Below are 24,164 nucleotides of genomic sequence, written 5' to 3' on the forward strand. Positions count from 1 at the left end.
GCCTCTCTTGGTGTGCCCGTAATCGGCGTCGCTCTCATGACGCCAGCCCGGGCCGCGGTGGTGGAAACCCCGGCTGCAGGTATCAGCACTCACCCAAAAAAGCCCATCTACATATGCTCCCTGCAGGAAACCGTCGGAAGGGTGACGGAACAGTAGAAGGCGGCACACAGCATGCAACGCGCTACTTTTGGAACATAGATCTTTGCATCGGCACCGACGTCCGGGCTTGGCCCACTCCGATTCGTGTTCCAGCCACCAGACCCCAACGAGATTGGCGTGAGGGGTTTGAGAAAGATGATGGAAATCACACCTTTTGCAGGACTGCCAAAGTGTGAGTCGAAGTGGAGGGAACCGTTGGCATGGGGCGCCCCATCTGCGCAATTTTGTGTCCCCGAAGGTCTGGGTACTGAACCCGCGACTAGCCTGGAACTTGGCTTGATAAGATTGCTTTAGTTGGTTTTTCAAACGGGCGGCTATAGCGTGACCATTATTTCACCGCTGCCTTAGCCAGGTTTTTGCGTGGCTCGAAACATGAAGCTAGGATTCTCCATTGAGGTCCGACATATCGGCATCCAGTTTCTCCTCAGGTCAGAAAAAGAGCCATAGATAAATTGGACTCAAGTTGCATTATCGACGAGCTGGCCATGATGTCTCGATAGTGGGGTTTAAGACAGGGGTCAAATGACGCGAAGAGGCGCAATGGGAATATGGACATGGAGGTGGTCCAGTTTCGAGATCAAGACAAAGAGGTCAACCTCGTGAGGCTTAGTCGGGCACAGATACATTCGAGCCCTCTGAACAACTGTTCTCTCGGTCTTTTACTTTCCTGATGTCTCTCGGAAACACCGACTTTTGATCGTCTCAATCGTCTGAGTGGAGAGGACGGAGTGACGGGTCATATGTGAGGTGTCATAATTCCTTGCGGGGTCCTGTGGGTCTCACACATCGCCAAGGCCTCGGAGGATTGATCCCAAGGCCCTCCTTTGCAACGGAATCAACCACGAGAGGTTGTTTCTTTTTCGTGTTTTCCACGGTTCATTTTGGCCATGGTGTCGGTCCGGTCTGCCTTGACCGGAGAACGAGGGCATTTCCTGCCCATGCATGCTGCAACTAGTGCCGCGACCCTCACCTTGTTGCCTGCCGGCTTTCGTTCCTGACGATAAGCTCCTCCATGGCGGCCAGGCGCAGTCCGCCTCCCAGGATGTGAGAGATAGAGCAGGGATTATGGGTATCCTGCACCACTTGAGTCGAGCGCCGCGGATTTTGTTTTCCCTCGCCATCGCGCTGACTCCCCTATCTCTTCTAGCGGAAGCGACAACAAGGCTAGCAAGGATGACCACGCCAAACGGCTACAGACACGCGGAATGACCCTGACAACTAGATTTTCAAGTTTCAGCTGATGGTGTCTCCATGGCCTTTGCCGTGACACAAGGTATGCCCTTTTGACATCAGTTGTGGTACACACCTACAAGGGAAGGGGGGCTGAGTGACTGCACCTGGCCGAGGCATTTCCCCGCGATCTTGATCAGCAAGATCTCACTCACATGGTCATCGGCACTCATGGAGGTTGCATCATTACCCGCAGGTATGGCAGTCGGGTACACATTGGAATCGCCAAGTTTTCAAAACTGGTTTGTTGTATGGAGTTGGTAGCCTGTGGCTTGACTTGTGGCTGTGTATTTTCGACAAAGGCATCTTCGGACATGATTCTGGAGGATTCAAGTTGCGTGCATGACCCGGCCAGCGATTCGGAATTCAGACTTGGCTCCAAAACCGTTCAAGGTGTTGGGCGGAAGTAAAAGTCACAGTCGCGTTGCTTGAAGTCAACTACGCCTCAATACATGATAATCTAGGTACTCAGTTTTATCTATTCATCCGCATCCCAATGCAAAAACCCTCATCAACCCAAGCAGCTCGTCACAAAGAAGTTTTGAACGCATCGAAAGCCTCGTTCTCGGCAAGCAGATCAGCATACGCTTTCTCAGCCGCCTCAAGCTCGGCTTTCTTGCCGTTGACAACGACTCTGTGGTGGTCCATCTCCTCCTGCGCAACTCTCTGTGCCTTCTTGGCCTTTGCAGCATCTGTCTCCATGGCCACGGCCTCGGCCTCAATGCGGTGGTTGAGGATCTCGAAAATAGTGCGGCAAGACTCCTGCACGACCTGTCTGTGTCCGTCAGGGGCAATCGCCGTCGACACGGCTGCCTTGCTGTTGCCGAGGAGAATGGCATACTTCTTGCGAATCTTGAAGATGTCGTTCTGAAAGGCTCGAAAGCCCTCGAGCTCTGTGAGCTTCTCGGACTCGGTCGGCAAACTAGCAAGGGCGCGGGCGGCCTCCCGCTCGTGTTTCTCGGCCATCTGCTGCTCGAATCGAGTCTTCTTGACAGTGGCCGACGCAATATCAACCTCCAGACGAACACGCTTTCTCTGGCTTTCCAGCTCTTCGTCTAGGCATGCCATCATGGCGTCTCTCTTGCGCTTGAAGCCGTCTGCAGCTGTCATTTCGTTCGAAGGGGATGATGCGGGAGTGCTAGGGTCAAGTCTGCCAGAGCCTCTAGGGAACGATGCGGGTAACACAGAGTTCGGGGTCACTAGCGCAGGAAACCTGGCCGGACGATGATCGGTGATACCGGGAGAAGGACTCGTGTCTGCCTGAGACTGGTGGCAACTAGTCAGCTGTTGTTCCCGTCAGAGTACACTGTACTGATGACACCATCTGGTTGAATGTCAACATACCTTAGGCGACGGAGTGCGAGGAGATGGCAATGCAGGGGCGCGGGCTTGCAACATCCTCCGCGCATGCTTGCAACTGTCAGTGTCTCGACCGCCCTAAGCCGCAAAGCAATTAGCAAGGCAGAAGCTCCAAAGACCATGTTTGATCTTCGAACTTTAAGAAGGGACATACCTGGGTCTTTCCAACGTTGTCAACGTCCATTGCGGAAAGGAATGGGCGGTGCAGGAAACCGTTTGACGGAGTATTGCCGACTCGGTGCGTGATCTCTTCCCTGAGCAGACCGCGGACGTCGGTATGGCTGAGATTGTGCTCGCAAAGCAGGTCGAGACTTTTGAGCAAGCTCAAACTCCACAGCGAGGGCGAGAGAGAGCTGCCGACGACGTCGTCCAAGCTGGAGATGTTCCACGTCTTTAGGATTCTTTCGGTGCATTCAGCCTTTTCGGCAGCGGTGTTGGACGGCGTTTGCATAGTGGGGACCCGTCTCAAGAGTGATTGGCTGACTGAGAAGAGCCAGCGGAATGGTCCGTGGGAGATGCTCATGGAATCTGATTGAGGTGTTCGCTCTGGCGGGAAAAGTTGGAAGCGGATGGCGGAGAGGAAAGGCCTAAAGCAAAACTTCTGAAGTGCTGGAAATCACGGGGTTGAAGAAGAACAGCCGGATATTGGAAGGGTGATGTATCTTTTCAGCTGCGTGGTGATCATAAATGACTTCATCCCATAACCTGGCGCTTCACCATTGAAGAAGATAGCTTGTCTGAGTTACTCAAAAAGACGCGTTTCGCGTTGGCGCCTGGCCTGAGGCCACTGAGAAACACATGCGCGCATCAATGGGTTCCGACTTAACCAACGGGATCTCTTTGAAAATGCCGTACGAAATGTCCCGGGCATCTACATTTTGATCTTGGACAGAACGGGGCATCCAAACCTGCGTCCGTTTGAAGGTGGGGCTTGTTTGCGAGTAAGACCGCAAAGGTGCGAGGCTTGTTGAGAAGGGCATCCTCCAATACGGGTCCTAGATCGTCTTCTTCAACAGAGTAGAAAGTGTAACGGCGGGGGAAGCAACAGCAGATACGTGTCAACGCGAAGGCTTGACCCTATCCGTCACGGCCGGGTGGCCCACCGCAGGCCGGTCTCTTTTCTCGGAGGAGTGGGGCCGGTCGCAAAGCCGCAAGTGATCGGCGCCCGCCGATATCCCGGCTTTGTGAGGATGAGAATGGAAAGGCCACGCCAAAAAGCCGACCATATACGGGGATCTGTGGCCTGAGATTGAGACGTTTGAACCGTGTGGCTGGCTGATGGGTGTCAGGGTGTCTGCAATGTGAGTGAGAAAGCATCGGCGATCCCAGGCCTGGGTGTCTCGGATGTTGTCCCGCTCTTCCGCACCCCTCTGCCGTAACGTAGGTCGGGTATTTTGGGGGCGGCAGCGGCTCAGTCACCGCCAGACGGGGTTTATGATAATTCCTGCTCAATATGCATGGGGGAGACATCAAGTGGGCACAGCGCTAAATCAGCCGGAGCACCCGACGAGCGGTTCGCTATGCAACAAGCTCTTGTGGGAGGGAAGCCCTGGTGACTAGTTGCACGTTCCAGCAACGTCTTCCCGTCGCCGCCAGAGATGTTCCTTTGCTGTTTCGGAGCAAACAGAATGACTACAGCAAGTCTCACTCCCTGCCCAACAAATGCGCTGCAGCCGTGATTGGACGCCACAGAGGAAAAGCCCCAGCACATTCATCTACTTACCGAAACACCCCAAGCACAGCTGAGCAGCAAAAAGAAACGAGGCTTTCCGACGAATGATGCGCGGGATGGGATGGGATGGGATGGGCATCCACCGCCACGGCCTCCCCTCGGGCCTCCAAAAGCAAGTTGAGCCACCATCATCACCACCACACCATCACCACAACCAGCACCACCCACCCACCACGAAGAAACAGCCACGCCGCGAGGAGGAAAGGCGCAAGAGATAACGCCTCGGGGCATTTTGGAAGAGGCAACCACAGCTGATGTATGTATGTAGATGTATGTAGGTATGCGTTGCCTCCGTTACATTCCATCCCGCGGCGGAGTCAATCTTGCTGCTGAACCCCGCACCCAGTTCTAGTTCTCCCCGTGTCCCCCTTGTTCCTTGATTGAAGCTCCCCCCCGACGACGCCGTCAAGCCATCTCTTCCCAGTCATCCCAGTCATCCCATTTCCATCTGCGGAAATATGACAGGGAGGGCTGTTGACCGCGGGACCGGCCCGGACCTCGAATCGGCGGTCATCCTGCACATCGGTCACCAGGCGAGCGGATGAGGTCCCCATCCCCTCGACCCCCTGCACGCCAATCCTCCCCCGATGCTCGTTACTGGCTCGCCGAGGCCCCCCGATGCAGATGGTCATTCGCAAAAACGTATCGCTACATGTTTAGCAATGTCTCATTCGCTTCTGCCCTTCGACCGTCTTTTTTTTTTTTTTCTGCCCTTTCCTTTTCTCTTCCTTGAGAATCGAGGGCTCTGCCAACTTTCCCCCTTCTTCCTTTCTTCCCTTCTCACCCTCTCTTCCGAGCTCGAGGATGCGGCATCCGTCTTCTGGGGGAGACAACACTGTCGCTATCGGGCACCGCCAAGCTTTCCTCCTCGTCGTCGTCGTCGTCGCATGCGACCGGTAATTACTTTTCACCATAAAAGGTCCTCCCGTCAGCATGACCACGAGCCGCCAGACTGCATTACCGCCGCGCACGACCTAGATGTCCTCGTCATCACCCATGCTCACCATCCCGCATCACCCCGCGCGCTCCGCCAAAGATGCCGCCGCCGCCGTCTCCATCGAGCCGCCGTGTCCCAGCTGCACCCTGCGCTCGCGCCAGACACAGCCCTACACCACGCCCACCCCGGGCCACCCAGACTACTGGATCGAGAAGCTTATCCACCTCGTGCTCGACACCGTCCCTGGAATGGAGGAGAAGATGACCGAGAGACACGCCGAGCGCAACCAGATCCTGAGACTCGTGAGGACGTTTTGCGGCGTGGAGGTGGGCACGAGGTTATGTCCTCACTGTTGGCAGTCGAGTCCGGAATGGGAGGCCAGGGTCTAGTCGGCGCACGAGTAGGTATCATACCTAAAGACTATCATGAGAGGTTGAGAGCTGACCATGGTCGTGTGGCAGTTTCAAGCGAAGAAGAAGACGAGGCAGCAAACCACCAAGACGTGGCTCTCATACAGTGTACACAAATATCCAACTAGGCGAGCAATACCCAGAAACGAATGCATGCACATCTACATGCCTCTGCAACCGATAGAAAGACTCAGTATCGTCTCAAGGACTGGGTGGTGGCGTGCTGTGGTAATCAGTCCTGATAGGAGACGGAAGTTGGAGAACAGAACAGTGCAACAAGCAGGGATGCGCCAGGTGTCCCTCATCCCCGCTCCTGCCTCGTTGCGTCTGTGATACCGCCAGCAAATAGAGGAAGGCCCTCTCCGTAAATGGAATCGCAGTCGAAGATAGTGCTCTGACATGTAACGACCTCGAACTGCAGACAGGGTGGCACGTACTTGGGTATTGGGTTCCTTCACCGCTCTGCCATGAGCTTGCACAACCCCGGGCATCTAGTCAAACCATCAATCTCTGACTTGAAGACTTTGTGGCGGACCGAGAATGCAGACCATCGTGTCTTGAAGCTATCTAGAAGTCTTGTTCGTCTAACACCCGCTCAGTACGATTCTCCAACAGGCGTGGGACTCTCCGAGGGCTCTCACTTATTGCCCAAATAGCCCGAGTACAAGTCGTTGCAAACCAGCCATTGCATTCTCAATCTCATTGCCAAATTCCGAGACCACATTAACGTCTCTTTTCCATCAACTTGGAGATGTCCTTCATTCCTTTTGCAACCTCTTTCGCCAGTCGTTGCAACTCAGCTTCGTCGGTTAGACGTGCCACATCTGCTCTCATAACCTCAACGGTGGTAGACAGTCGCTCTACCTCCTCCCGTGCTTCCACCTCCAAGACCTCTCGCGTTCGCTCTGCCGTAGCAAGAAGAGGCGCCCAAATTTCGCCCCTCCGTCTGCCAATGCCGGCAGCATCTCCTTCGTTTTGGCCAGGGGTGGCAACTGCAATGAGCTGGTCAATAGCCTCAAGTTGTCGATGAACCTCGTCGTGCTTTTGCTGAGCAAGTTTCAAACTTTCTTCCGACCGACGAAGCTCCTTCTCGCAATCTTCCAATTCCGCAAATTTGTTTCCGGCGTTGCACTCACCTCCAGCTGGTGCAAAGGAGGACCATCTACTGAGCGTCTCGTCGAATGCTTCTCGAGTGAAGGCCTTGTCTATGCCGATGTTTCGTCGGCTCCCCTGCATCGATGATATGCTGTCCTGATCTGCTTCGGGTGTGATAATTCTTCGGGGTCTTGGACGTCGTCTCATTGATACCGGGGAATCATCCTCGGATGAGGAACCGAGTTGTTCAGATCGTCTCTTTGCCTGGCTGTGCTGGGATACGGCGACTTGTGTGTTCAGAGCCCTTGGTGAGAGTTTCGCGACAATGCCATTGAGCCTGGACGTTTGAACTGGTGATGGCGACGAAGACGTATCGGTTGCTTCAGTTTTTATTCGGACTGCGGTCGTACTAGTTGTCGACAAACCGCTAGATTGGGCATCGATGTTGCGGTGAGCACCGAGGTTGTCAATTCTGAAGGCAAGAGGGGAGACATCGCCGGAAGTCGATCCGTCGGAGTAGGAGTCGGATTCAGATTCGGACGGCTCCAATTCGGATTCGGACGGCTCCGACTTCACGTTGTGTCTAAGCTCTGAGACAGTATGATCATGTTGGCTCGCAGAGACCTCGGTGGGGATGTCTCTATGATTGGAGGTGTGGGTGTTTCGCGGGTTCCGGCCTTGCTGGTACAAGCTAGGTATTCCCAGCCTGCGGTTGATCTCTTCGAAGACTTTGGTTGAGAGTTTCTGTTTATCGCGATTTGAGACAGCTTCAAACAGCCATCCTCCTTCTTTCCAAAGCGATGCGAGTTGTAGATTGTTGTCCTGGGCAATTTTCGAGACGTGGTAGAATAGGTGAACCCATTGGTGATTGAGGGTTTCGAACTTTCTCTTCGATGATCTGCTTCGGTACCTGCTAGGAAACATGGCATCGAATGTTCCCCATGCCTGCTTGAGGTAGGTACGGTAGGTCTCCGTCTTTCTTTTCTGCTTCCGCCTCTGACTGCTACTGAGGATATTGTGGCTCTCCCTCGATCTAACCCGACTTGGCACCTGCGACCCGCCGATGGCAACTGGGCAGAGAGTCGGCATGTCGAGTTGTTGTGTAGACTTTCAGAGATGGCGTGGGAGGGAAAACTTGACAAGCTGAAAAGCGAGAGCAAATAAAGTGCTTGGTGGTGGGCGATGGTCTTTGGGTAGGTTGTGTGAAAAGTTTGGATTCAGCCCCGCGCTTGGAGTCTCGAAGAATCAAGACAAAATTTCCTGGGGGTGAGATTTGGTGCTGGGTAGCCACGTTTGGCAGTTGCGACAGGTTGATCGCGGCTGCCAGAAAAAGGGTCAGGACTCCAGGACTCCAGTTTTGTTAGGACGAAGTTCTTACAGAATGGCAGGTACTTGCTGCAACCCCAAGTTGCTTGAAGATTGGCAGAGGAAAGAACATCAGCGAGAAATTTAGATCAAAGAACTGATGACATGACATGGTCCATCCCCAAAAGAAGACAGTTTCTTAGGTGACGATATTTTCCGAGGAGAATAATTTATTTACACTAGATAACAATTCACAAACAACAGCATGGCTATTAGATTTCCACTGCAAAATGACAAAACTAGAAACTACAGAAAAGGATTTCTAACGAAAAAAAAGAGTTCTTGCCTTCATCATTACAAACGCCGCAGCCTAAAACCGCTTGGTGTAACAAAAGCTTCCAAGGTTGGCCGACTTTCGCGGAACATGCAAACAAAAAGACGGACTCCTCGGCTTGAAAAAGGCTGCCAGTATTCTACGAAGCGGTGACCAAGATCTGCCTCGATCATGCTCAATTTCGGTATGCCAGGGCCAGTCATTGAAAAGGTGCCGTCAGGAGCTAGCTGCGCATTCTGGAGTAGCAGGGGCAGGTCGAACCTCTCCACCACCAAAGTAATATCTTGGAAACTGCTAAAAGTAGACAAGGGCTGGTTGCTGGTAGTTCCGCGGGCAAGAGCCCTTGAAAAGCACGAGACGTCCATCTCAAGATGATGGACAGTTGTTAGGAGCTCCCCTGGCTGGATCAGTGGTGTCGATAGGTCGACCGATGGAAAAGGTGCCGGGGTAAATATAGACCATCCCGGACTAAAAGTGTCGACCGTTGGAAGGACCAGTGCGACTGAATCTCGTCTCCAGCCGCCAATGAATGGAAGGCGCCCTGATCTTCTCTGGAAAATCCTATTGAAAAGTTTACAGGCTTGGAGAGGTCCGTGGATCATCAACATTCGCCGTCTGACCTCCCCCAAATGAGGCAAAACAAGATTGCTGAAAGTGCTTAGCGGCGCTTGGCCGGTGGTTGCGAAGTTTCTCCTGTCATACTCGACAGGCCATCTAATTGGCACCGCTTCTTCCTCGACTATATCAATCATGGCATGGACGATGAGAATCACGATCTCCAAGGGCATGTCTCGGGGGCCCAATCTGCCGGTAGTGTTATTTAGTTGAAGGCGCTGACGGTTGAATATCCGGGATGATCTTCGACGGACGCCATTATTAGGCATTTTTGTTGCTTTTGGTGAGATGTAGTGTGTTTATAGCGATTTCCTTCTTATGTGATGCTCTGACGACTGGGGCTGGATGATTCCAATAATGGCTCCGCTGGGTAAGGTAGGCCTGCTACAGTAGTCTGGGAGTTAGGAGAGGGCGCGAATGAATCAGGAAGTTGAGTCTTAAAGATTTTGAAGATGACGACGATGATGATGATGGCTGCAGTGAGTGCTGGGTATTCTGAGATTTATCACGGTAACATGGTCGACTGCAATTTATGATGTCCTTCGGATGGAGGGCAACCCAGCGAAATGCTAAGACAGAGTTGACACAATGGATTGTTTCTATCAAAGAATGCACTGATGTGTTATCGCAAATCACATGTTTCCGCTCACCACATATGAATAAAAGAGACTTGATCTCTGCCTACCATCTGTCTCTGCCTTTGACGTCGCACGCCTCCTATGGAACAAAGGTGACCAATTGGCATCCCGAGCAGACTCGAATCTGAATGTTCGGGCGAATAACGCTGCTCACAGCCAAATCAAGATTGCAGGATTACTTTTGGAAGGCATAGCCTTAATACTACCGTATGCAGAAATGGCTTTCCCGCTCACTCCCTTGGCGTGGGCAGGCGAGAATCAACGCTTACTTTGGTCATGGGAATCAAACCAACCCTTTCGTAGGACAAGACATGAATTTGACATTGTCAGAAGGTTAGCTCTGGATTTGGTACCTGTTGCCACTCACCCAGCTAGAGTATGACCTTGTGTTAATAATCTACCAAGATGGTCGTGGACCGTCAAGTGATGCGGACTTGGGAGTCCGGCTGTGAGGTCTTTCTTTCGCTGAGTTGGGTGTTTAACACTGTGTCTGGGGCGACCTTTGCGACCACCCTCACAGTGCTTCCTCCGCCCCAAACAGTGCAGACCTTTTAAACAGCAGGTGCCGTCGACAGCTCCTTCTCTTTCCATCACCATCCCGCAACTCAATCTTCTCGACCTGTTCAACTCTCGATCAACTTTCTACTCTCATTCCCTCAATCTAACTTCACTATCTACTACTTTCTCTCGACTCACAAGTCACGACCGCCGCCATGTCGGACAACTCCCTCCATCTCGTCGACCTCAGCCGCAACTCTTGCGTTGATGCGGAGCAGGAAGATGACTTTGTCTTCTTCGACCGACCTGACACTGCCATGGACTGGGATATCGTCGATGCTCAGAACAATGAGTACGTCCTCTAGAACAATTCGCCTTGAGCTGGTGTACTAATCATGAGTCCCGCCAGTGCCGAGGAGATTTGCCAGGACAGCGGCATGGACAGCAACTTCGTTGACGGCGATAGCTGCGGGGAGATTGACGCCGAGTCTGAGATTGAGAAGAAGTGAGTTGTTTCCTTGCATGCACTCATTTTCCCAGTACGGAACCCGTTGCTGTCAAGTGCCCAACGACTAACTGCCCATCAGCAATGAATTCTTGACAACCTATGAGACCTGCGGAGTTACCTCGTGGAACAACGGCACCAATCGGTGCAAGAATGAAGATGATACCTGGATCACGGAGATGGAGATGGACCTTGACAACTTATCTATTCACTCTGGCCTTTGGCATGCCACAAAGTGTGTCAATATACCGTCGCCAGCCCCCGATCCCAACCATGAGTACTCCGAGCTCCTTGGTGCTACCGAAGGTGCAAAGAGCACCGGCACTAGACCCTCGATCCCCATCTTCTTTCTAGAGGAATGCGAGTTGGGCAACGCTCAATCGTTTTACGCCGACAACGACGTCACACACACCGAGCAGGCCGCGACCAAGGACAAGTCTCCCTCTCCAAGCAGTCCAAGCAGAATCCCACGCTTGATCAAGAACATGAGCCCGTCGAGCAACACCGATGTCTCGCCCAAGATTCTGGGAGAATTCAAGACTTGCTCGTACTCATACTTTGCCGGACATCGGGCGCTTCGTCGGGCGCTTCCTCCTCCATCTGGCGGAAGGGCCACGTATAGAAGGTGCGAGGCCTGTCTCTGAGAGCCATCCACGGAACTACATGTCAGCTGAGGGCGCAAGAAGCTTGCTGCTTTTAAGTGGTCGGAGTTTACCCCTGCGATTCTTGTCTGGAATCACACGTACGAATGTTGGTACGGCACTGTCAGGGTCAATGGATGATTTGGTGTTTTATTTGCAACGGTTGGGGTCTTAGGTGCATGGCTACGTTATGGATTTTAAGATATCAACTTGGCGATCCGTGGGCAAGTTGGTCATGTTGTTGGTCCGTTTCTCACAGGCTGAACGTTTCAGGGAGAATTTACTTTGCTACAGTGATAGAATCGACGGGGAATCTATCTCCAACTTGCCTCTACTTGAAACTTACCAGGCCCTGCTGTCACTGTTGCTGTCTGTCGATGCGACATCTGTCTTCAGTCAACGTCCAAGACTGCCCACAGCCACCTACCGTTTTGTAAACATGCAGACTCTGAGACTTAATACGTCAAAAGATCAATAACTATCCGAGTGACTGCGTGCCCTTGCTGCGCTACTTGAGGTGATCGTTTCGCACGCCGTCTGTCAAGTAGCAGCCATGGGAACCAATGGGCAATCAACCACTGACAGCAAAGGTGTCTCCAACAGTGGTCCCCGACTTACCTCTGTGGCGCTGCCCACTGCCGGCGCCAAAGAGGCAGATACTTCTTCGTGTACCAAACTCTTGGGTCTTGACGCAGTTCTCTTCGTGCTCTCCAGTGAGTGGAGACTGAGTGGTACCAGTCGGGTTCACGGACCTGGAGAGCTCGATCTTGCCTTTAGGGGAGGAAAGAAGACCTTGCCCGACGCCTGCCAAGGTAGTTAGTTACCTGGGCACCTGAACGGTTCAGCCGTAAATTAAATTTCAACAAAGTTTCAATTTTTTCATCTCTCCGTCTACTTGAAAGATGGAAAGAAGGACATGAAAATAGGTTAATTCTCCCATCTCCATCCATTTTGGTGCTTTTCCTTCTCATCATACCTCAGCATCGCCAACCGAAAACAAAATGAACGGCTATCTATCCACCAAATCCCTTTCATCCGACATGGACCACGGTGGCAACTCCGCTCACCACACAAACGGCTGTGTTGATAGCAGTACACATACCAATGCCAACACAAACGTGAGCGGCAATGCGGACACCAACAGCAGTGCAACCTCCAAGATGAATGCTGCAGACGACAAGACCTACAGCCTGTGTCCCCGGGCGTACTTCAAGCAATTCCATGAGGCCTGGATACCCACCAAGACACCACACATAAGATCGATCGAATTCCAATTTCAATACCATCGTCTGGCACCAGAAAGATACAACGTCTACAAAAGATACATCGACGCAGCGTATGGCATAAGCAACGCCATCGAGCGAAATATGCACAACTGGTGCCAGGAGCAGCTGCGTCAAGGCAACCGCGTCTCTCGTCGTCAGGTCTTGGCGAATATCCGGTCCACATGCAGAACGATCGACGAGCGCCTGGATATCCTCAAGGAGCAATTCGACTGGGAGATAATGGATCTCGAAAGGGCTGAGGCTGAGAGTCTAAGGCGCAGACTTGAGAGTCGCAGATCTAGACATGAGGGTTGGATGTAGACATAGATACACCACTTCTTGGGTGAGCTTCGCAATGGATCAACGAAAAACAATAAGCACAGAAGAGTTAGCTTTGGAAAAGGTGCAGGCAACATGTTCGTCTGTCACTAATCTTTTAACATGTATGGACCCATTAACACCAGAGTAATCTTCAGCTCTTGACTTCAAGTATGACGCATTCGTGCTGCAATTTTCTTCGTCGTTGAATTTACGCAATCTAGCTTAAGGTACGTCAAGGTAGGTACTTGGAAGGTAAGGCACTTTTGTCACTGAACTTGGCGGGCAGTTGAAGGATGCACTTTGGCTCGCGCCAAGATTCGAAGTCGCCAATGAAAAGAGGCCGCCAACGCCCGTCAGCTGACTCCCTTTCTTAAGTACGACCTCATCTTCCTCTCCAAACGTCTCGTCTCTCCCCATGATACGTTGAGCGAGACGCATTTCATCGCATCCAAACTCATGATGGCAGAGTGCAAGCTCGACGCTGTGGAGGATCTCCCAGTTACCGACGACCTCCCTTCGACCCAGATCCTTGCCGAAGCGGCCGACATCGAAGTCCTGGATCATAAAGGACAGCCGCACCTTTTCCGATCGGTTTATGACGGGGAGGAAACGTCCTCAAGGGTTGTAGTGGTCTTCATCCGTCACTTCTTTTGCGGGGTGAGCTCCGGTCTTTTTTTTTTTTTTTTCGTATCGGATACTGACGTTGAAAGGCATGTCAATCGTACATTGAGCTCCTCTCCTCCACCGCGACGCCTGCTCTGCTTTCTACCCTCCCTGTGGCCACCACTTTTGTCATCATCGGCAACGGCGAGCCCGCTCTCATCAACGAGTATGCAGAGAAAACAAAGTGCCGTTTTCCAATCTTTACAGATCCCACAGGGAGGCTCTTTGATGTGCTGGAGATGGCCAAGACCACGGCTGTGGGTGCCAGAACGAGGTACTCGCCCGAGAGATGGCTCTGGCTCTTTGCAGACGGGCTCAGTAATATCGTGACCCAGTTCTCGAAGCTTCGCTTGGCCGGGAACCCCATGCGTGTTGGCGGGGAATTCGTTTTTGAGCCCGGTGAGGCGGGTAAAGTTGTGACTTGGTGTCATCGAATGCGGAACCATCGAGATCATACCGAGGTTGACGAGCTTTTTACAGTTTTGGGGATTCAGACACCAGGGGACGATGGGCCGAGCGAGTAGCTTCTCGGTCCTATTCCTCGCAACAATCCTGTATCGCAAATGAACCGGTGTGTTGGGGAGCTTTGATTTCTCGTTACACACTTGAATCTCCAAGGGTGACAAGTGTAGAAACCCGTATTCCATTGCAGCAAGCTAATTTCAACCTCCCTTCCCAGAAGGCAGTGGCATGGTAGATATCTTGAAGTAACTACCCGAGGTACTTGTAATCCATCCTGATTTTTAAACGAGCAAACGAGATCTCGTAGGCCATCTTGCAGAGTCATTCCTCCCAGCCCAAACGCCTTGCCGATTTCGATCCAGATCCCTCCCGTCCTCCAAGCCTGATCCAAATGTAGCATTGCAACCTGAAAGACACAGTCTCTGTCAGAACCAGACCGACTCTCCAAGATAATTACTAACCTAGTTCTCGCCATCCTGCGACTCGGAAGACTCAGAGAATCGAGCATCCGGGTTCAGGTACCGAATCCGAATGCCATACGGCGTCCGGAGAACCTCCAAGATGGGCTGCTCGTCGCCAAAGATGCACTTGCCCAGCATCTTGACACCCTTCTTCTCGAATGCGGGCCACATCGTCATGAACGCCTGCTCATTATCGTCGCGCCACTGAGTTAAAGAATCAAGCAGGGCGGGTATCTCAATGATGTCGGGGGAGCGCGGGCTCAGATCATCCTCTACGACGCCTCCAAAGTCGACGTTGCAAATGATGCTCTTGAGGTTGGGCAGTGTAAGCAGACTGCCAACGCCTCTGGGGTTGTCGCTGGCGAAGAAGCCAGGTGTGTTGAGGTGGATCGTGCGGATGCAGTTGAGTACCAGAACCGCTTGCGGGGGCGGTAGAAGAAGGGTGTTGGTGAAGATGATGTTGGGCAGGCAGTCGGGGTAACCGTAGCCCATGGTAGACTGGGGCCTGAACCTGTCAATCTCGGGAAGGACCCAGGCGTCGACGATGAGGTTCTGGGCAAGGTCTGCCGTGACCATGGGAATGCGGATGAAGTGCTGATGGACGAGGCCGCGTGTGGCTCGGCTGATCTCGAGGGGAAGGTGGATGCTGTTGAAGCGGCACTTGTGGCTGTCGTACGTTTCAGGTGCGGCGTGTTCCCTGGCGTAATCGCGGAGGACGAATCTGGTATCAACGCGGGCGTCGTAGCTGAAGCACCACAAAGCCGGGGTCTCTTCGTCCTTCGTGTCTTGAATCAGTTGATCGATGATAAGGAGGAAAATGTCGAAAGACAACGACCGGGGGCCAGCTCTGCCGGGAATATTCTGGAAGACAAAGCTGTTAAGTCTCGGTCGGCGCCGTATGGGAGCTTGAGTGGTTGCAAAACGCCAGTCTTGACCGTCGACCGCCATTTCTGTCGTGTTTGCGCGAGGTGGTGAGTTGCGAAGGTTATTTAGCAAAGTAGAGCACGAAATCGGGCTCCGAGATGTCGAGGAGAATGTTGAAGCAGAGCAGAACCCTTCCGAGAGCAATTGCTGGTGTTCGAGCTGAGGAGTTCACCTTCCGCAGGAGGAGATTCGGCTTGGAATGGGGGATGATGTTGAAAGAGGAGGGAAACCACTCTTGTTGGCCGTCAAGTCTTGAACAGCAAGATTTCTTGCTTTTCAATCCAGAGTTTGGCGCTCCCTCCAAAGTTGTAGGTGAGGTGCCTGGTGGAGATGGAGGATTGCTGTTGAGGTGTTGTCTGAGGGACTGGAGGCCAACGAGAAGGAAGGAATACCCAGATCAATTGAAATGGAAGGCGAGATATTTCTCCATGGCCAGCTAGGCTCTTCCTTCCTAGAGGAGCGTCTGGAGTCTAGGTTTGTGCGGGCTCGAGAAGGTCATGATAAGGTCCACCGCAAGCCTCAGCTAACCGAAGAGTAGTGTGGAGTTGTGAACGAGGCGGGAAGTCGTAAAAAGGGGATGAAAGAAATGAAAACTGGTATGAACGGGGCTCCATGCATACTTGGACAAGCGCAAACATGTTTGGGATCATTGTCTGGGACCAAGTAGGCCAAGACTTGCTTTGTGAAATACAGAGACTTGGTATGTTTTCAAGTTCTCAAGGACTTGATGAACGAGCCTTGCTCTGCCGGATCTGCTCTTTGAGGGTGATTTTCCTTAATAAACCAGTAATAAACACATAAATACCAGTCAGAGTATGCGGATGGACCGGTTGAGCTTGACTTTCTGGTGCTGGTGCAGGGTGCAGTTCAAGGCATGTTGACTGAGCTCTTTTACTGACGAACTCAGAGACCTGCTTTTGCCGACGTATCGATGCTCGTCTTTTGAGACTCCGGCAACATCGGGCAGTGACGAAACTTCTCTTGTCCTTTTCCTATGACCGCTTTCCATTTGCTGTCGTGTTGTGGACATAAGGAGTCTGATCCCAGGTCACTGAATGATCAGCTCAGTAGGTAATCAATCTACATGGACCGCCCAGAAATATACACAATTGAGAGGGGGGTTCATTCAATTTCCTCAAACGCCACCATAATGAGAATGTGAAGTGCCAACGTTGGAGAAGGTAAGATTCAAAAACCGTCGTAGATGGAGGTCAACAGGTCATTGCTGGTTGGAGCAAATGTGGCCGCGACAGAAATGTGGTAAATTCTCTTGATTGGTGTCATGCACGCAGGGAAATGTACTTAGATTCTCCTCGCGGTACTCAAAATCAAGACACTGTTACCGAACGCTGAGGTTCGCATGGTTGAGCTTTCTCAAAATATGTTGTTGAGCTCTGATGGCAACTCTTTTTATGGGGCTTATTTTGAAGAACGCCACGATGACAATTCCCTTGGCGTACATGCAAATGTAACCAACACGCAGCCTTTTGAGGGGCCTCCTTGCCACTGTGTTTGGGGATACCGACGGAAATCAATAACCCCTCCATGCGGGGTTAGTCTCAGCACCACGCCGGTATGCTCGGTAGTTCGGTTAGATTGAATGAAGATCAGATGATGTGACGACATAAACAAGAATGAGCCGCCTCATTTTCAGAGGGCATTTTTCTGTGAAGGATCTCCTGCCCCGAGGGTTCCGCAAAAGTACAACATCGCCTCGCGCAAGACCAATTCGTGTATCTCACTTGCAACCCTCAAAATAAAATGTCGTTCCCACTCAAGCAGCCCAAGACCCGACAGACGGCCTGTGGCGGTGATCTCCTCGCCCAGTCTCTCGCGCACCTTGGTGCAACTACAGCATTCGGACTTCACGGTATTCTCATTGTTCGTGATTCGGAATGAAGCGCTAACAGTGCGAAGGTGGACATCTCGATCCCTTCCTCGTCGCCGCTGTTGAGGCCGACATCAAGCTCATCGACGTCCGACATGAGACCGTCGCTGTCCAGGCTGCCGAAGGCTGGGCAAAGGTCAAAGGCAACAACGTTCCTGGTGTTTGCTTCTTCACTGCCAACTCGGGCTTCGCCAACGCCTATCCTGGCCTGTGTACCGCCTTCGCCGACCGATCTCCAGTGTTCTGTGTTACCAGCTCAGCTCCGCCCCGCGATGACCACACCAACGCGCTGCAAGGGTTCCATGATCAAGTCACCCTGTCGAAGCCAGTGACCAAGTTCTGTTATCAAATCACCGAAGTCAGCGAGATTCCCCGGGTTGTCAGTCTAGCGTGGCGAGCGACCACGTCGGGCGCGCCTGGACCGGTATTGGTGGACATTCCGATTGATGTGCTGTCGACGCCCGTCGAGAGCATTTCGTCTGGGGGACTTCTTTCCGGCTTGTCATTGAACCCTGCTCCGCATCCTGAAGCCATCGAAAAGGCACTTGGTCTATGGAAAAACGCAAAGCGACCTGTTATAATTGTTTCCACCGGCGCCGCCAGCGCAGTTGAAAACGTCACAAAACTGGCTGAGGCAACGAACACGCCCATATTCCACTCGCCAAAGTACTCAACGTCCATCAAGCGTTCTCATTCTCTGTTTGGTGGATCAGCCACGCAACTTGCGGTCTTGCGCTACCTCGGCGGTCAAGTCCCGGACTTTGTGCTCTTGCTGGGAGCTCGAACGGGGTTCTTGATGGGTGGTAGAAGTGGCGGGATCATCCCGAACGAAGGCGAAGCCAGTGTTGTCCAAGTCGACCTAGACGGCGGGGAGATTGGGCGATCTCGGACTATTGACGTATAAGACCCTCATCTTCTCGCCAGAATCTTGACTGACATGACTTTGTTAGGTCGGCATTGTCGCAGACGTTGGACAGGCGGCAGACGCGATGATAGCCGCAGCATCAAAGTCGTCCTTCAAAGCAGCAGACGACTGGGTGGAGAAGACCATGGGTCTGAAGAGCTCTGCCGTCGCCTCAGCCCCGAACGAAAAGGAGCCTGTGATTCTCCTAGAAAACAACAGGTTGCATCCATATCACGCCATCAAGAAGCTGTTCCAGTCGCTGCCAGAAGACAGCATTGTCTGTGTCGATGGCGGTGAGGCTGGCGGATGGGCTCTCCAGTGCCTGAACGAGGCCAGACCCCGATTGTCCATGGTGGCGACTGGCTACTTGGGGTGCCTTGGGAATGGCTGGGGATACTCGCTAGGTAAGTCATTCGGCCCCGGATTCAGTTCTACACAGCGGCTGACAATATTCAACAGGTGCTGCCGTGGCTTCTCCAGACACTTTGGTTGTCAACTTGCAGGGTGACGGCAGTGCAGGTTTCCACATCGGCGAGCTCGACACGTACGCCAAGTACGACTTGAACATCCTCACTGTCATCGTCAACAACGCCGTCTGGGGTATGTCTCTGGCAGGACAGGAGATTATCTACGGTGACAAGACCCCGCAACGGCCTTGTATTGCGATGAACCCCAAGGTAAAATATGAGGTCGTCGCGCAAGGCTTCGGCTGCCTATCTGCTGTAGTCGATGTCCATCTTGATGACAGCTCTGAGAGTGATGGCTCCAAGACGTTGGAGTCGCTGAAGCAGACTGTCGGTAGTCTGTCGAGCTCCAAGAGTCCAGGACTGCTCAATCTCAACGTTTCCGATGTGCCATATCAAGCGACCACCAAGGCCATGGTACGTCACCGCCTTCCGTCAAAACTAATTTGCTGACTTGAGTTCCAGGTTGGGCAAAGTGATGACCCAAATATCATTGTCATCCCTTACTATGACAATGTGCCTAAACCGTATTACAAGGCCGGAACGCCCAAGACGGCGAATGGCAAAGCTGATGATAGCTTTGTTGAGGGTCACGGAATGATTGGATGACTGGGTTCAAAAGGGAATTCCTGTGAAATTTAAGCTACAATTTGGGAAATAGCAACATCATTCTGAGCGATACTTGCAAATAGATGAACCTGAGTCCACCCCCTCCAGCGACCCTTCTCTGTTGCTGCCAATTCTCATCGTCTCCGTTCGAGCTTACTTCCTCCTCAGGGGTCCTCCAACTCTTGCATCCACGAAGAAACGTCCTTGGGCTGAGACCCCAGGGGTGAGCAGCACAGACAGAACCCCCTATGCCAACAAAAGGTGAATCGACGGCAGCCGAGTTCGTCCATCTGGACCGGAGAAGTGGATTTCTCGATGACATGCACCTCAAGACCTCTTTGATCGGCATTTCCCCTTAGCCTCTTGGCTGTGGGGGCTCTAGGGGTCCTATCTCTTGCCCCGTGAAGTTGCTGGCTCGCCCTGACCCTCTTCCCTGGACCCCTGGACTCTTGTGACACTTCTAAGGCCGTGCCGGGTACAGGGATCGTCTCCAGATCGAGGTCAATAACCTCGTGATCATCAACTTGGGCGGACTCTTGGTTTTCATCCGTCATTGTGTCGCAAATGTTTGGTCCACTTGCGTGAGCATAGTCCAAAGCCGTCGATAGCAGCGCGATCAGGTCTCAGCTTGTCTCCACTTATACAAAGCTTGAGGATCTGCAGGCCGTCCTCAGATCGATATGCAAGGAAACCACATGTCTTCGGTGCAAAGCAAGCTCCTGCCTCGGATATCACCAGATCTCTGGTGCGGAATGTGACTCTAGCAAGCGATCTGAGTTCGCGTATGACGCCGTCGAAGTTTTGCATGTAAACTCCTTCTGCTGTACTTGGAACGATATTCCCTATGCTGACTTGTTGCATAGCAGACCTCTGGTGAAAGTTGCGCCGGGACATGACCAAAACGTCGAAACTGGGAATGCCATCTCTCATGCTCTTGCAAAACAGATACTCGGGTTTCGTGTCGCGTGAATCAGTGTCTGGCGAAGACGGCTGTGTTATTCTCCGTTTCGGCGTCATCTAGTTCGGGATCCAATTGGGATAGTTCCTATCAGCCTTGTTAGCATACCGAGGCACGAGAAAAGATGATGAGTGACTCTTGCAACAAGGTCTACCTGCCAATTAAGCCCTCGTCATCAATGGTCGCCCAGTCACTCCTTCCTCGGACGAATATTTCGGCTTTTATTTTCAATGTGTACCGACACAACTGCAACGTTCTGGCGGTGTCAGCTTGTCGAGAGCAGACGAGGAAGGTAGCAGGTGGTGAGGTAAGACGACGCCAGCCGTCGACGAGCCAAGCTCATTCGCCCAGTGTTGATTTTGATACCGGAACTGCCAAATTTATCGAAAGAAAGGAAAGCCGTCAAAATTTGACGGAGTGTCGTGGTAGGCGATACTATTTCCCCCCAAAAGGACGAGCTTTGCGGGGAGGAGGGTTGAGTTGGTTCGGCGGCACGGGGAGAAGGAGCTATGTAACATGTTTGGCAGGTGGTGGGGGCTTATTACAGGCCGACTTCAAGACATGCCGCGACTTTGGATTTCGTGATCAACGTTGAGGTGCTGTGCATAAGAGCCCATTCCACGTTGTGTGCCATATGACTGGAGCTATCAGATGATTCTGCAACCGCGATCCTTCCGGGCTGCACCGGGTGGCGGCCGGTCTAGGCAGGATGTGGGGCCGAACCGTTAGCGGCAGGCACCGACGGCGCCATTGGCCGGACATGGGTGAGTGTTGCCTGGCGCCTCTCTCCAAAGTCCCAAATCCTTGTGAATTCCTTTGAGCAACGACGAAGACGTGAATCTATAAAACGGCAAGAACTCATGTTGTTGAAAATGGCACCCAAGCCTGGAGATGTCAACACATTCTTATTTACTGTCTCCTGTAGTCGGTGATTCAGCTACAGCCCACGACCGCCATGGGCGCATCATCACAACCATCCTTCTGTCTCCTCACCCAGGGTCCTCCCGAGATCCTGCACGAGATTCTCTCCTACTGCCAGCAAAATGACCTCGTCTGTCTTTCTCTCACATCGCATCTTTTCCGAGACCTCACACGATCATTAATTCCCGCCAAACCTTCTTTGGTTTCCTGCGACGAATCCCTCACCGAACAGCCACGGCTAGCTGCATGCGGCCAACCCATTGGCCACGTCGCTTATCACCCCTACATGCACCGTCGACGCCGCCATCATTGCTTCCTACACAGCCGAGCTACTTGCGCCGAACCGTGGTACTTCCCACGGTATCCTCCTGGTCATAGAATTTGTCACAGAAAATGGTGCTCACACTGCGAGTGCATCACATGCCCTCTGTACAAAAGGCTTCGGGAATGGGCCGGGGATCTGAAATACTGCACCATCTGCAGCAAGTTCACCAAAAGGGAGACAACCAAGAAGTACAAAGGAAGATGTGAGTTCCTCGGTTTCGCTAGTCGGCACTTGCAACCATGGCTAATCCCAAGTATCCAGGCCTCCACGGCCGTCCCAAAACCCGCAAAGCTCCCAATAATCACTGGACAGCGAAAAAGGGCCAGTCGTATGGCTACCGCTGGTGGAGGCGATGGGGGACTTCTGGCGTGGACTCTTGGGCTTACAATGAGAAGCCAAGGACTCCCGGTCAAATGATCAACGCCAGAGTGGTTTAGTCGGAGTCGGATCATGATATGACGTGAAGAACTGTAATATATTGGATTGTAAAATACTAGCAAGCTGGTTTGGCTTTTTCTTGTTTCATCATCCAAGATTTTCTCCGGCACTCTTGAAGACTTGCCTAAACTTCTCCGGTACATCATACTTGCCCAGTACCAGCTCAACGAGCTTCAATCCCTTAGAGGCACGGAAACTCTCCGTGTCCAGGAGTTTATCCAGCTCGCTCCACGTCTCAATCCGATGACACTGCACAGGATAATCCTCCGGCGCCCCGAAGAACCTAGGCGCGTCAAGATACCGCCACGGCGCCAGGTCGTTGTAGGGCTCATCCAAGCCGTGGATGAGTCGTTCATAGGCGTATCCCTGGTTCTGTACGACAAAGATTGTAACGTCCAGCTGTTCTCGGACTATGGTACTGATCTCCTGCACCGTCATTTGTATGTTGCCGTCTCCATCAATCAAGATGGTCTGTCCCTGTTTTGCCCTGTCGCGATATCCAAGACTGATGCCCAGTGCCGCAGGCAGCATGTGGCCGATGGAGAACCACATGCCCGACGATACTGCACGCGCGCCATGAGGCAAGACCATGTCACGGCCGCCGATGATGGGAGTTGCATTTCCGAGGATGAGTGTATCGTAAGGCTGGAGGTATCTGTTGAGCCGTTGATAGAGTCCTGTCTGTGTGATCAAGCCGTCTTGCCGTTCTTCTCGCGGCTTTGACAATTTACGCCAGTCGCCGAGAAGCTGTATCTGTTCGTTCTCAGCTCCCGATACCCTTATTTCTTCTTGACGAAGGCTACCACACATGTTGGACAGAACAGCGCTGGCATCGACGGTCACTCCATCAATGTTGTCTTTTCCGATGACGATGGTTTTCGCTGGCTCCGGAAGAACCTGCCAGCCCAATGTTTGGGTGTCGGAGAACATAGGACCCAAAGCCAGCACAACATCGGCCGTCGCCAAGTAGGGTAGCGTGTCAACTGCTCCTACAGGTCCAGAATGTACACCATAATAATTCGGAATGTCGTTGTCCACCATGCCGGCCCCGGAAGGTAGACTGAGCGTCGGGATGCCGGACTCCCGGATGAAGTTGTTAATCTCCGCTCGAAACTCTTGCATCCCCATCCCGCGATCCACTAATAATAGCGGCTGCTTCGCAGACATCAAACGGTTCAATAGGATGTGAGCTTGTTCTTTCGTAGCGTGTCTCGTGCCAACTTCGGGAACCTGTAGATCGTCTCCAAGCCGAGCAGCGTCAACTTCTACTCCAACAAGGTCGCTAGGAAGCTCGATATAAACAGGTCGACTACGCCGTTTGGCTTCGCCGAGAACCCAATCCACCATCTCCGGCGCTGTGTTCGCATCGTCGAGCTTCGCCTGTGCCGTCGTGACCTTTGCAGCAATTTCACTGAAGACGTCTAACCTAGTTGGGTCCGCGAGCGTGTGGTGTAGGTATCGTTGCTCGTGTTCCGCCATGTGGCTCATCCTCTTCTGCAATCTCGTCGCAGGCGTGCCGACAATGTGCACAACGGGCACATGCTCCGCATAACTGCCCGCGATGGCGTTCAGGGCCGACAACTCGCCGACACCGTACGTAGTCATCAGGGCGCCAAGACCCTGCGTTCGCGCGTAGCCATCGGCGGCGTATCCGGCGTTGAGCTCGTTGCAGTTTCCAATCCACTTCAGTCCGGCAGGTTTTACATGGTCTTGAGCTCTCAGGGTAAAGTCCCCTGGGACACCAAACAGGGATTTGACATTTTGTTGGGAAAGCCGCGTGAAAAGATAGCGTGCGAGCGGCAGCCTCTGGGGAAGCGGCATGTCGGTGCTTTCGTCTGTATTGAGGAACAATGTTTCGGAGCAGCCTTCAACTTATTGACAGAGAGGGGCAAGATCGGACAACTGTAAGCATTGTGGTCAGTACCAGGTACCCATGCCGACATCGGCTGGAGCAGACAAAACTCCATCGAATGACGTCATTGCTGATTTGGGGTTTGCTCTTGACGGAGAACCAATTGCCATTTCTGAAGGATATTTGACTTTCGCGAATGATATCACTTGATTTTTCGGGCTGTAAAAATGGAGGGCTTCGTGGAGTGTCAT

General features: G+C 52.6%; 10 protein-coding genes across 10 annotated transcripts; 6 read left to right on the plus strand and 4 right to left on the minus strand.

The window, feature by feature from the left end:
• Nucleotides 1-1,917: 1,917 nt before the first annotated feature.
• On the minus strand, nucleotides 1,918-3,199 carry CGCA056_v012759 (uncharacterized protein; the record flags this gene model as incomplete). The annotated part of the gene is made up of 3 exons (XM_037328003.1): nucleotides 1,918-2,655; nucleotides 2,734-2,826; nucleotides 2,903-3,199. 3 exons carry the CDS (start codon nucleotides 3,197-3,199, stop codon nucleotides 1,918-1,920), a joined length of 1,128 nt encoding a protein of 375 aa, XP_037173310.1.
• Nucleotides 3,200-5,458: 2,259 nt separating this feature from the next.
• CGCA056_v012760 (uncharacterized protein) lies at nucleotides 5,459-5,806 on the plus strand (the record flags this gene model as incomplete). The annotated part of the gene is made up of 1 exon (XM_037328004.1): nucleotides 5,459-5,806. One exon carries the CDS (start codon nucleotides 5,459-5,461, stop codon nucleotides 5,804-5,806), a length of 348 nt encoding a protein of 115 aa, XP_037172790.1.
• Nucleotides 5,807-6,550: 744 nt separating this feature from the next.
• On the minus strand, nucleotides 6,551-7,846 carry CGCA056_v012761 (uncharacterized protein; the record flags this gene model as incomplete). Its single annotated transcript, XM_037328005.1, has 1 exon — nucleotides 6,551-7,846. One exon carries the CDS (start codon nucleotides 7,844-7,846, stop codon nucleotides 6,551-6,553), a length of 1,296 nt encoding a protein of 431 aa, XP_037172789.1.
• Nucleotides 7,847-10,527: 2,681 nt separating this feature from the next.
• Nucleotides 10,528-11,461, plus strand: CGCA056_v012762 (uncharacterized protein; the record flags this gene model as incomplete). The annotated part of the gene is made up of 3 exons (XM_037328006.1): nucleotides 10,528-10,664; nucleotides 10,722-10,817; nucleotides 10,900-11,461. The coding sequence occupies 3 exons, from the start codon at nucleotides 10,528-10,530 to the stop codon at nucleotides 11,459-11,461; spliced, it is 795 nt and encodes a 264-aa protein (XP_037172792.1).
• A 1,037-nt stretch (nucleotides 11,462-12,498) lies between these two features.
• On the plus strand, nucleotides 12,499-13,044 carry CGCA056_v012763 (uncharacterized protein; the record flags this gene model as incomplete). Its single annotated transcript, XM_037328007.1, has 1 exon — nucleotides 12,499-13,044. One exon carries the CDS (start codon nucleotides 12,499-12,501, stop codon nucleotides 13,042-13,044), a length of 546 nt encoding a protein of 181 aa, XP_037172791.1.
• A 459-nt stretch (nucleotides 13,045-13,503) lies between these two features.
• AAED1-0 (Thioredoxin-like protein AAED1) lies at nucleotides 13,504-13,936 on the plus strand (the record flags this gene model as incomplete). The annotated part of the gene is made up of 3 exons (XM_037328008.1): nucleotides 13,504-13,701; nucleotides 13,755-13,873; nucleotides 13,924-13,936. The coding sequence occupies 3 exons, from the start codon at nucleotides 13,504-13,506 to the stop codon at nucleotides 13,934-13,936; spliced, it is 330 nt and encodes a 109-aa protein (XP_037172787.1).
• Nucleotides 13,937-14,630: 694 nt separating this feature from the next.
• Nucleotides 14,631-15,578, minus strand: CGCA056_v012765 (uncharacterized protein; the record flags this gene model as incomplete). The annotated part of the gene is made up of 1 exon (XM_037328009.1): nucleotides 14,631-15,578. The coding sequence occupies one exon, from the start codon at nucleotides 15,576-15,578 to the stop codon at nucleotides 14,631-14,633; it is 948 nt and encodes a 315-aa protein (XP_037172786.1).
• Nucleotides 15,579-17,315: 1,737 nt separating this feature from the next.
• On the plus strand, nucleotides 17,316-19,419 carry bznB (Benzaldehyde lyase; the record flags this gene model as incomplete). The annotated part of the gene is made up of 5 exons (XM_037328010.1): nucleotides 17,316-17,424; nucleotides 17,472-18,340; nucleotides 18,393-18,750; nucleotides 18,806-19,227; nucleotides 19,276-19,419. The coding sequence occupies 5 exons, from the start codon at nucleotides 17,316-17,318 to the stop codon at nucleotides 19,417-19,419; spliced, it is 1,902 nt and encodes a 633-aa protein (XP_037172609.1).
• A 1,913-nt stretch (nucleotides 19,420-21,332) lies between these two features.
• Nucleotides 21,333-22,060, plus strand: CGCA056_v012767 (uncharacterized protein; the record flags this gene model as incomplete). Its single annotated transcript, XM_037328011.1, has 3 exons — nucleotides 21,333-21,428; nucleotides 21,786-21,825; nucleotides 21,885-22,060. 3 exons carry the CDS (start codon nucleotides 21,333-21,335, stop codon nucleotides 22,058-22,060), a joined length of 312 nt encoding a protein of 103 aa, XP_037172788.1.
• Nucleotides 22,061-22,148: 88 nt separating this feature from the next.
• On the minus strand, nucleotides 22,149-23,882 carry pdcA-0 (Pyruvate decarboxylase; the record flags this gene model as incomplete). Its single annotated transcript, XM_037328012.1, has 1 exon — nucleotides 22,149-23,882. The coding sequence occupies one exon, from the start codon at nucleotides 23,880-23,882 to the stop codon at nucleotides 22,149-22,151; it is 1,734 nt and encodes a 577-aa protein (XP_037172794.1).
• Between the last annotated feature and the right edge of the window lie 282 nt (nucleotides 23,883-24,164).

The sequence above is a fragment of the Colletotrichum aenigma genome (assembly GCF_013390185.1).
Source record: "Colletotrichum aenigma strain Cg56 chromosome Unknown KSG_Cg56_contig09, whole genome shotgun sequence".
In the NCBI taxonomy this organism is placed as follows: domain Eukaryota; kingdom Fungi; phylum Ascomycota; class Sordariomycetes; order Glomerellales; family Glomerellaceae; genus Colletotrichum; species Colletotrichum aenigma.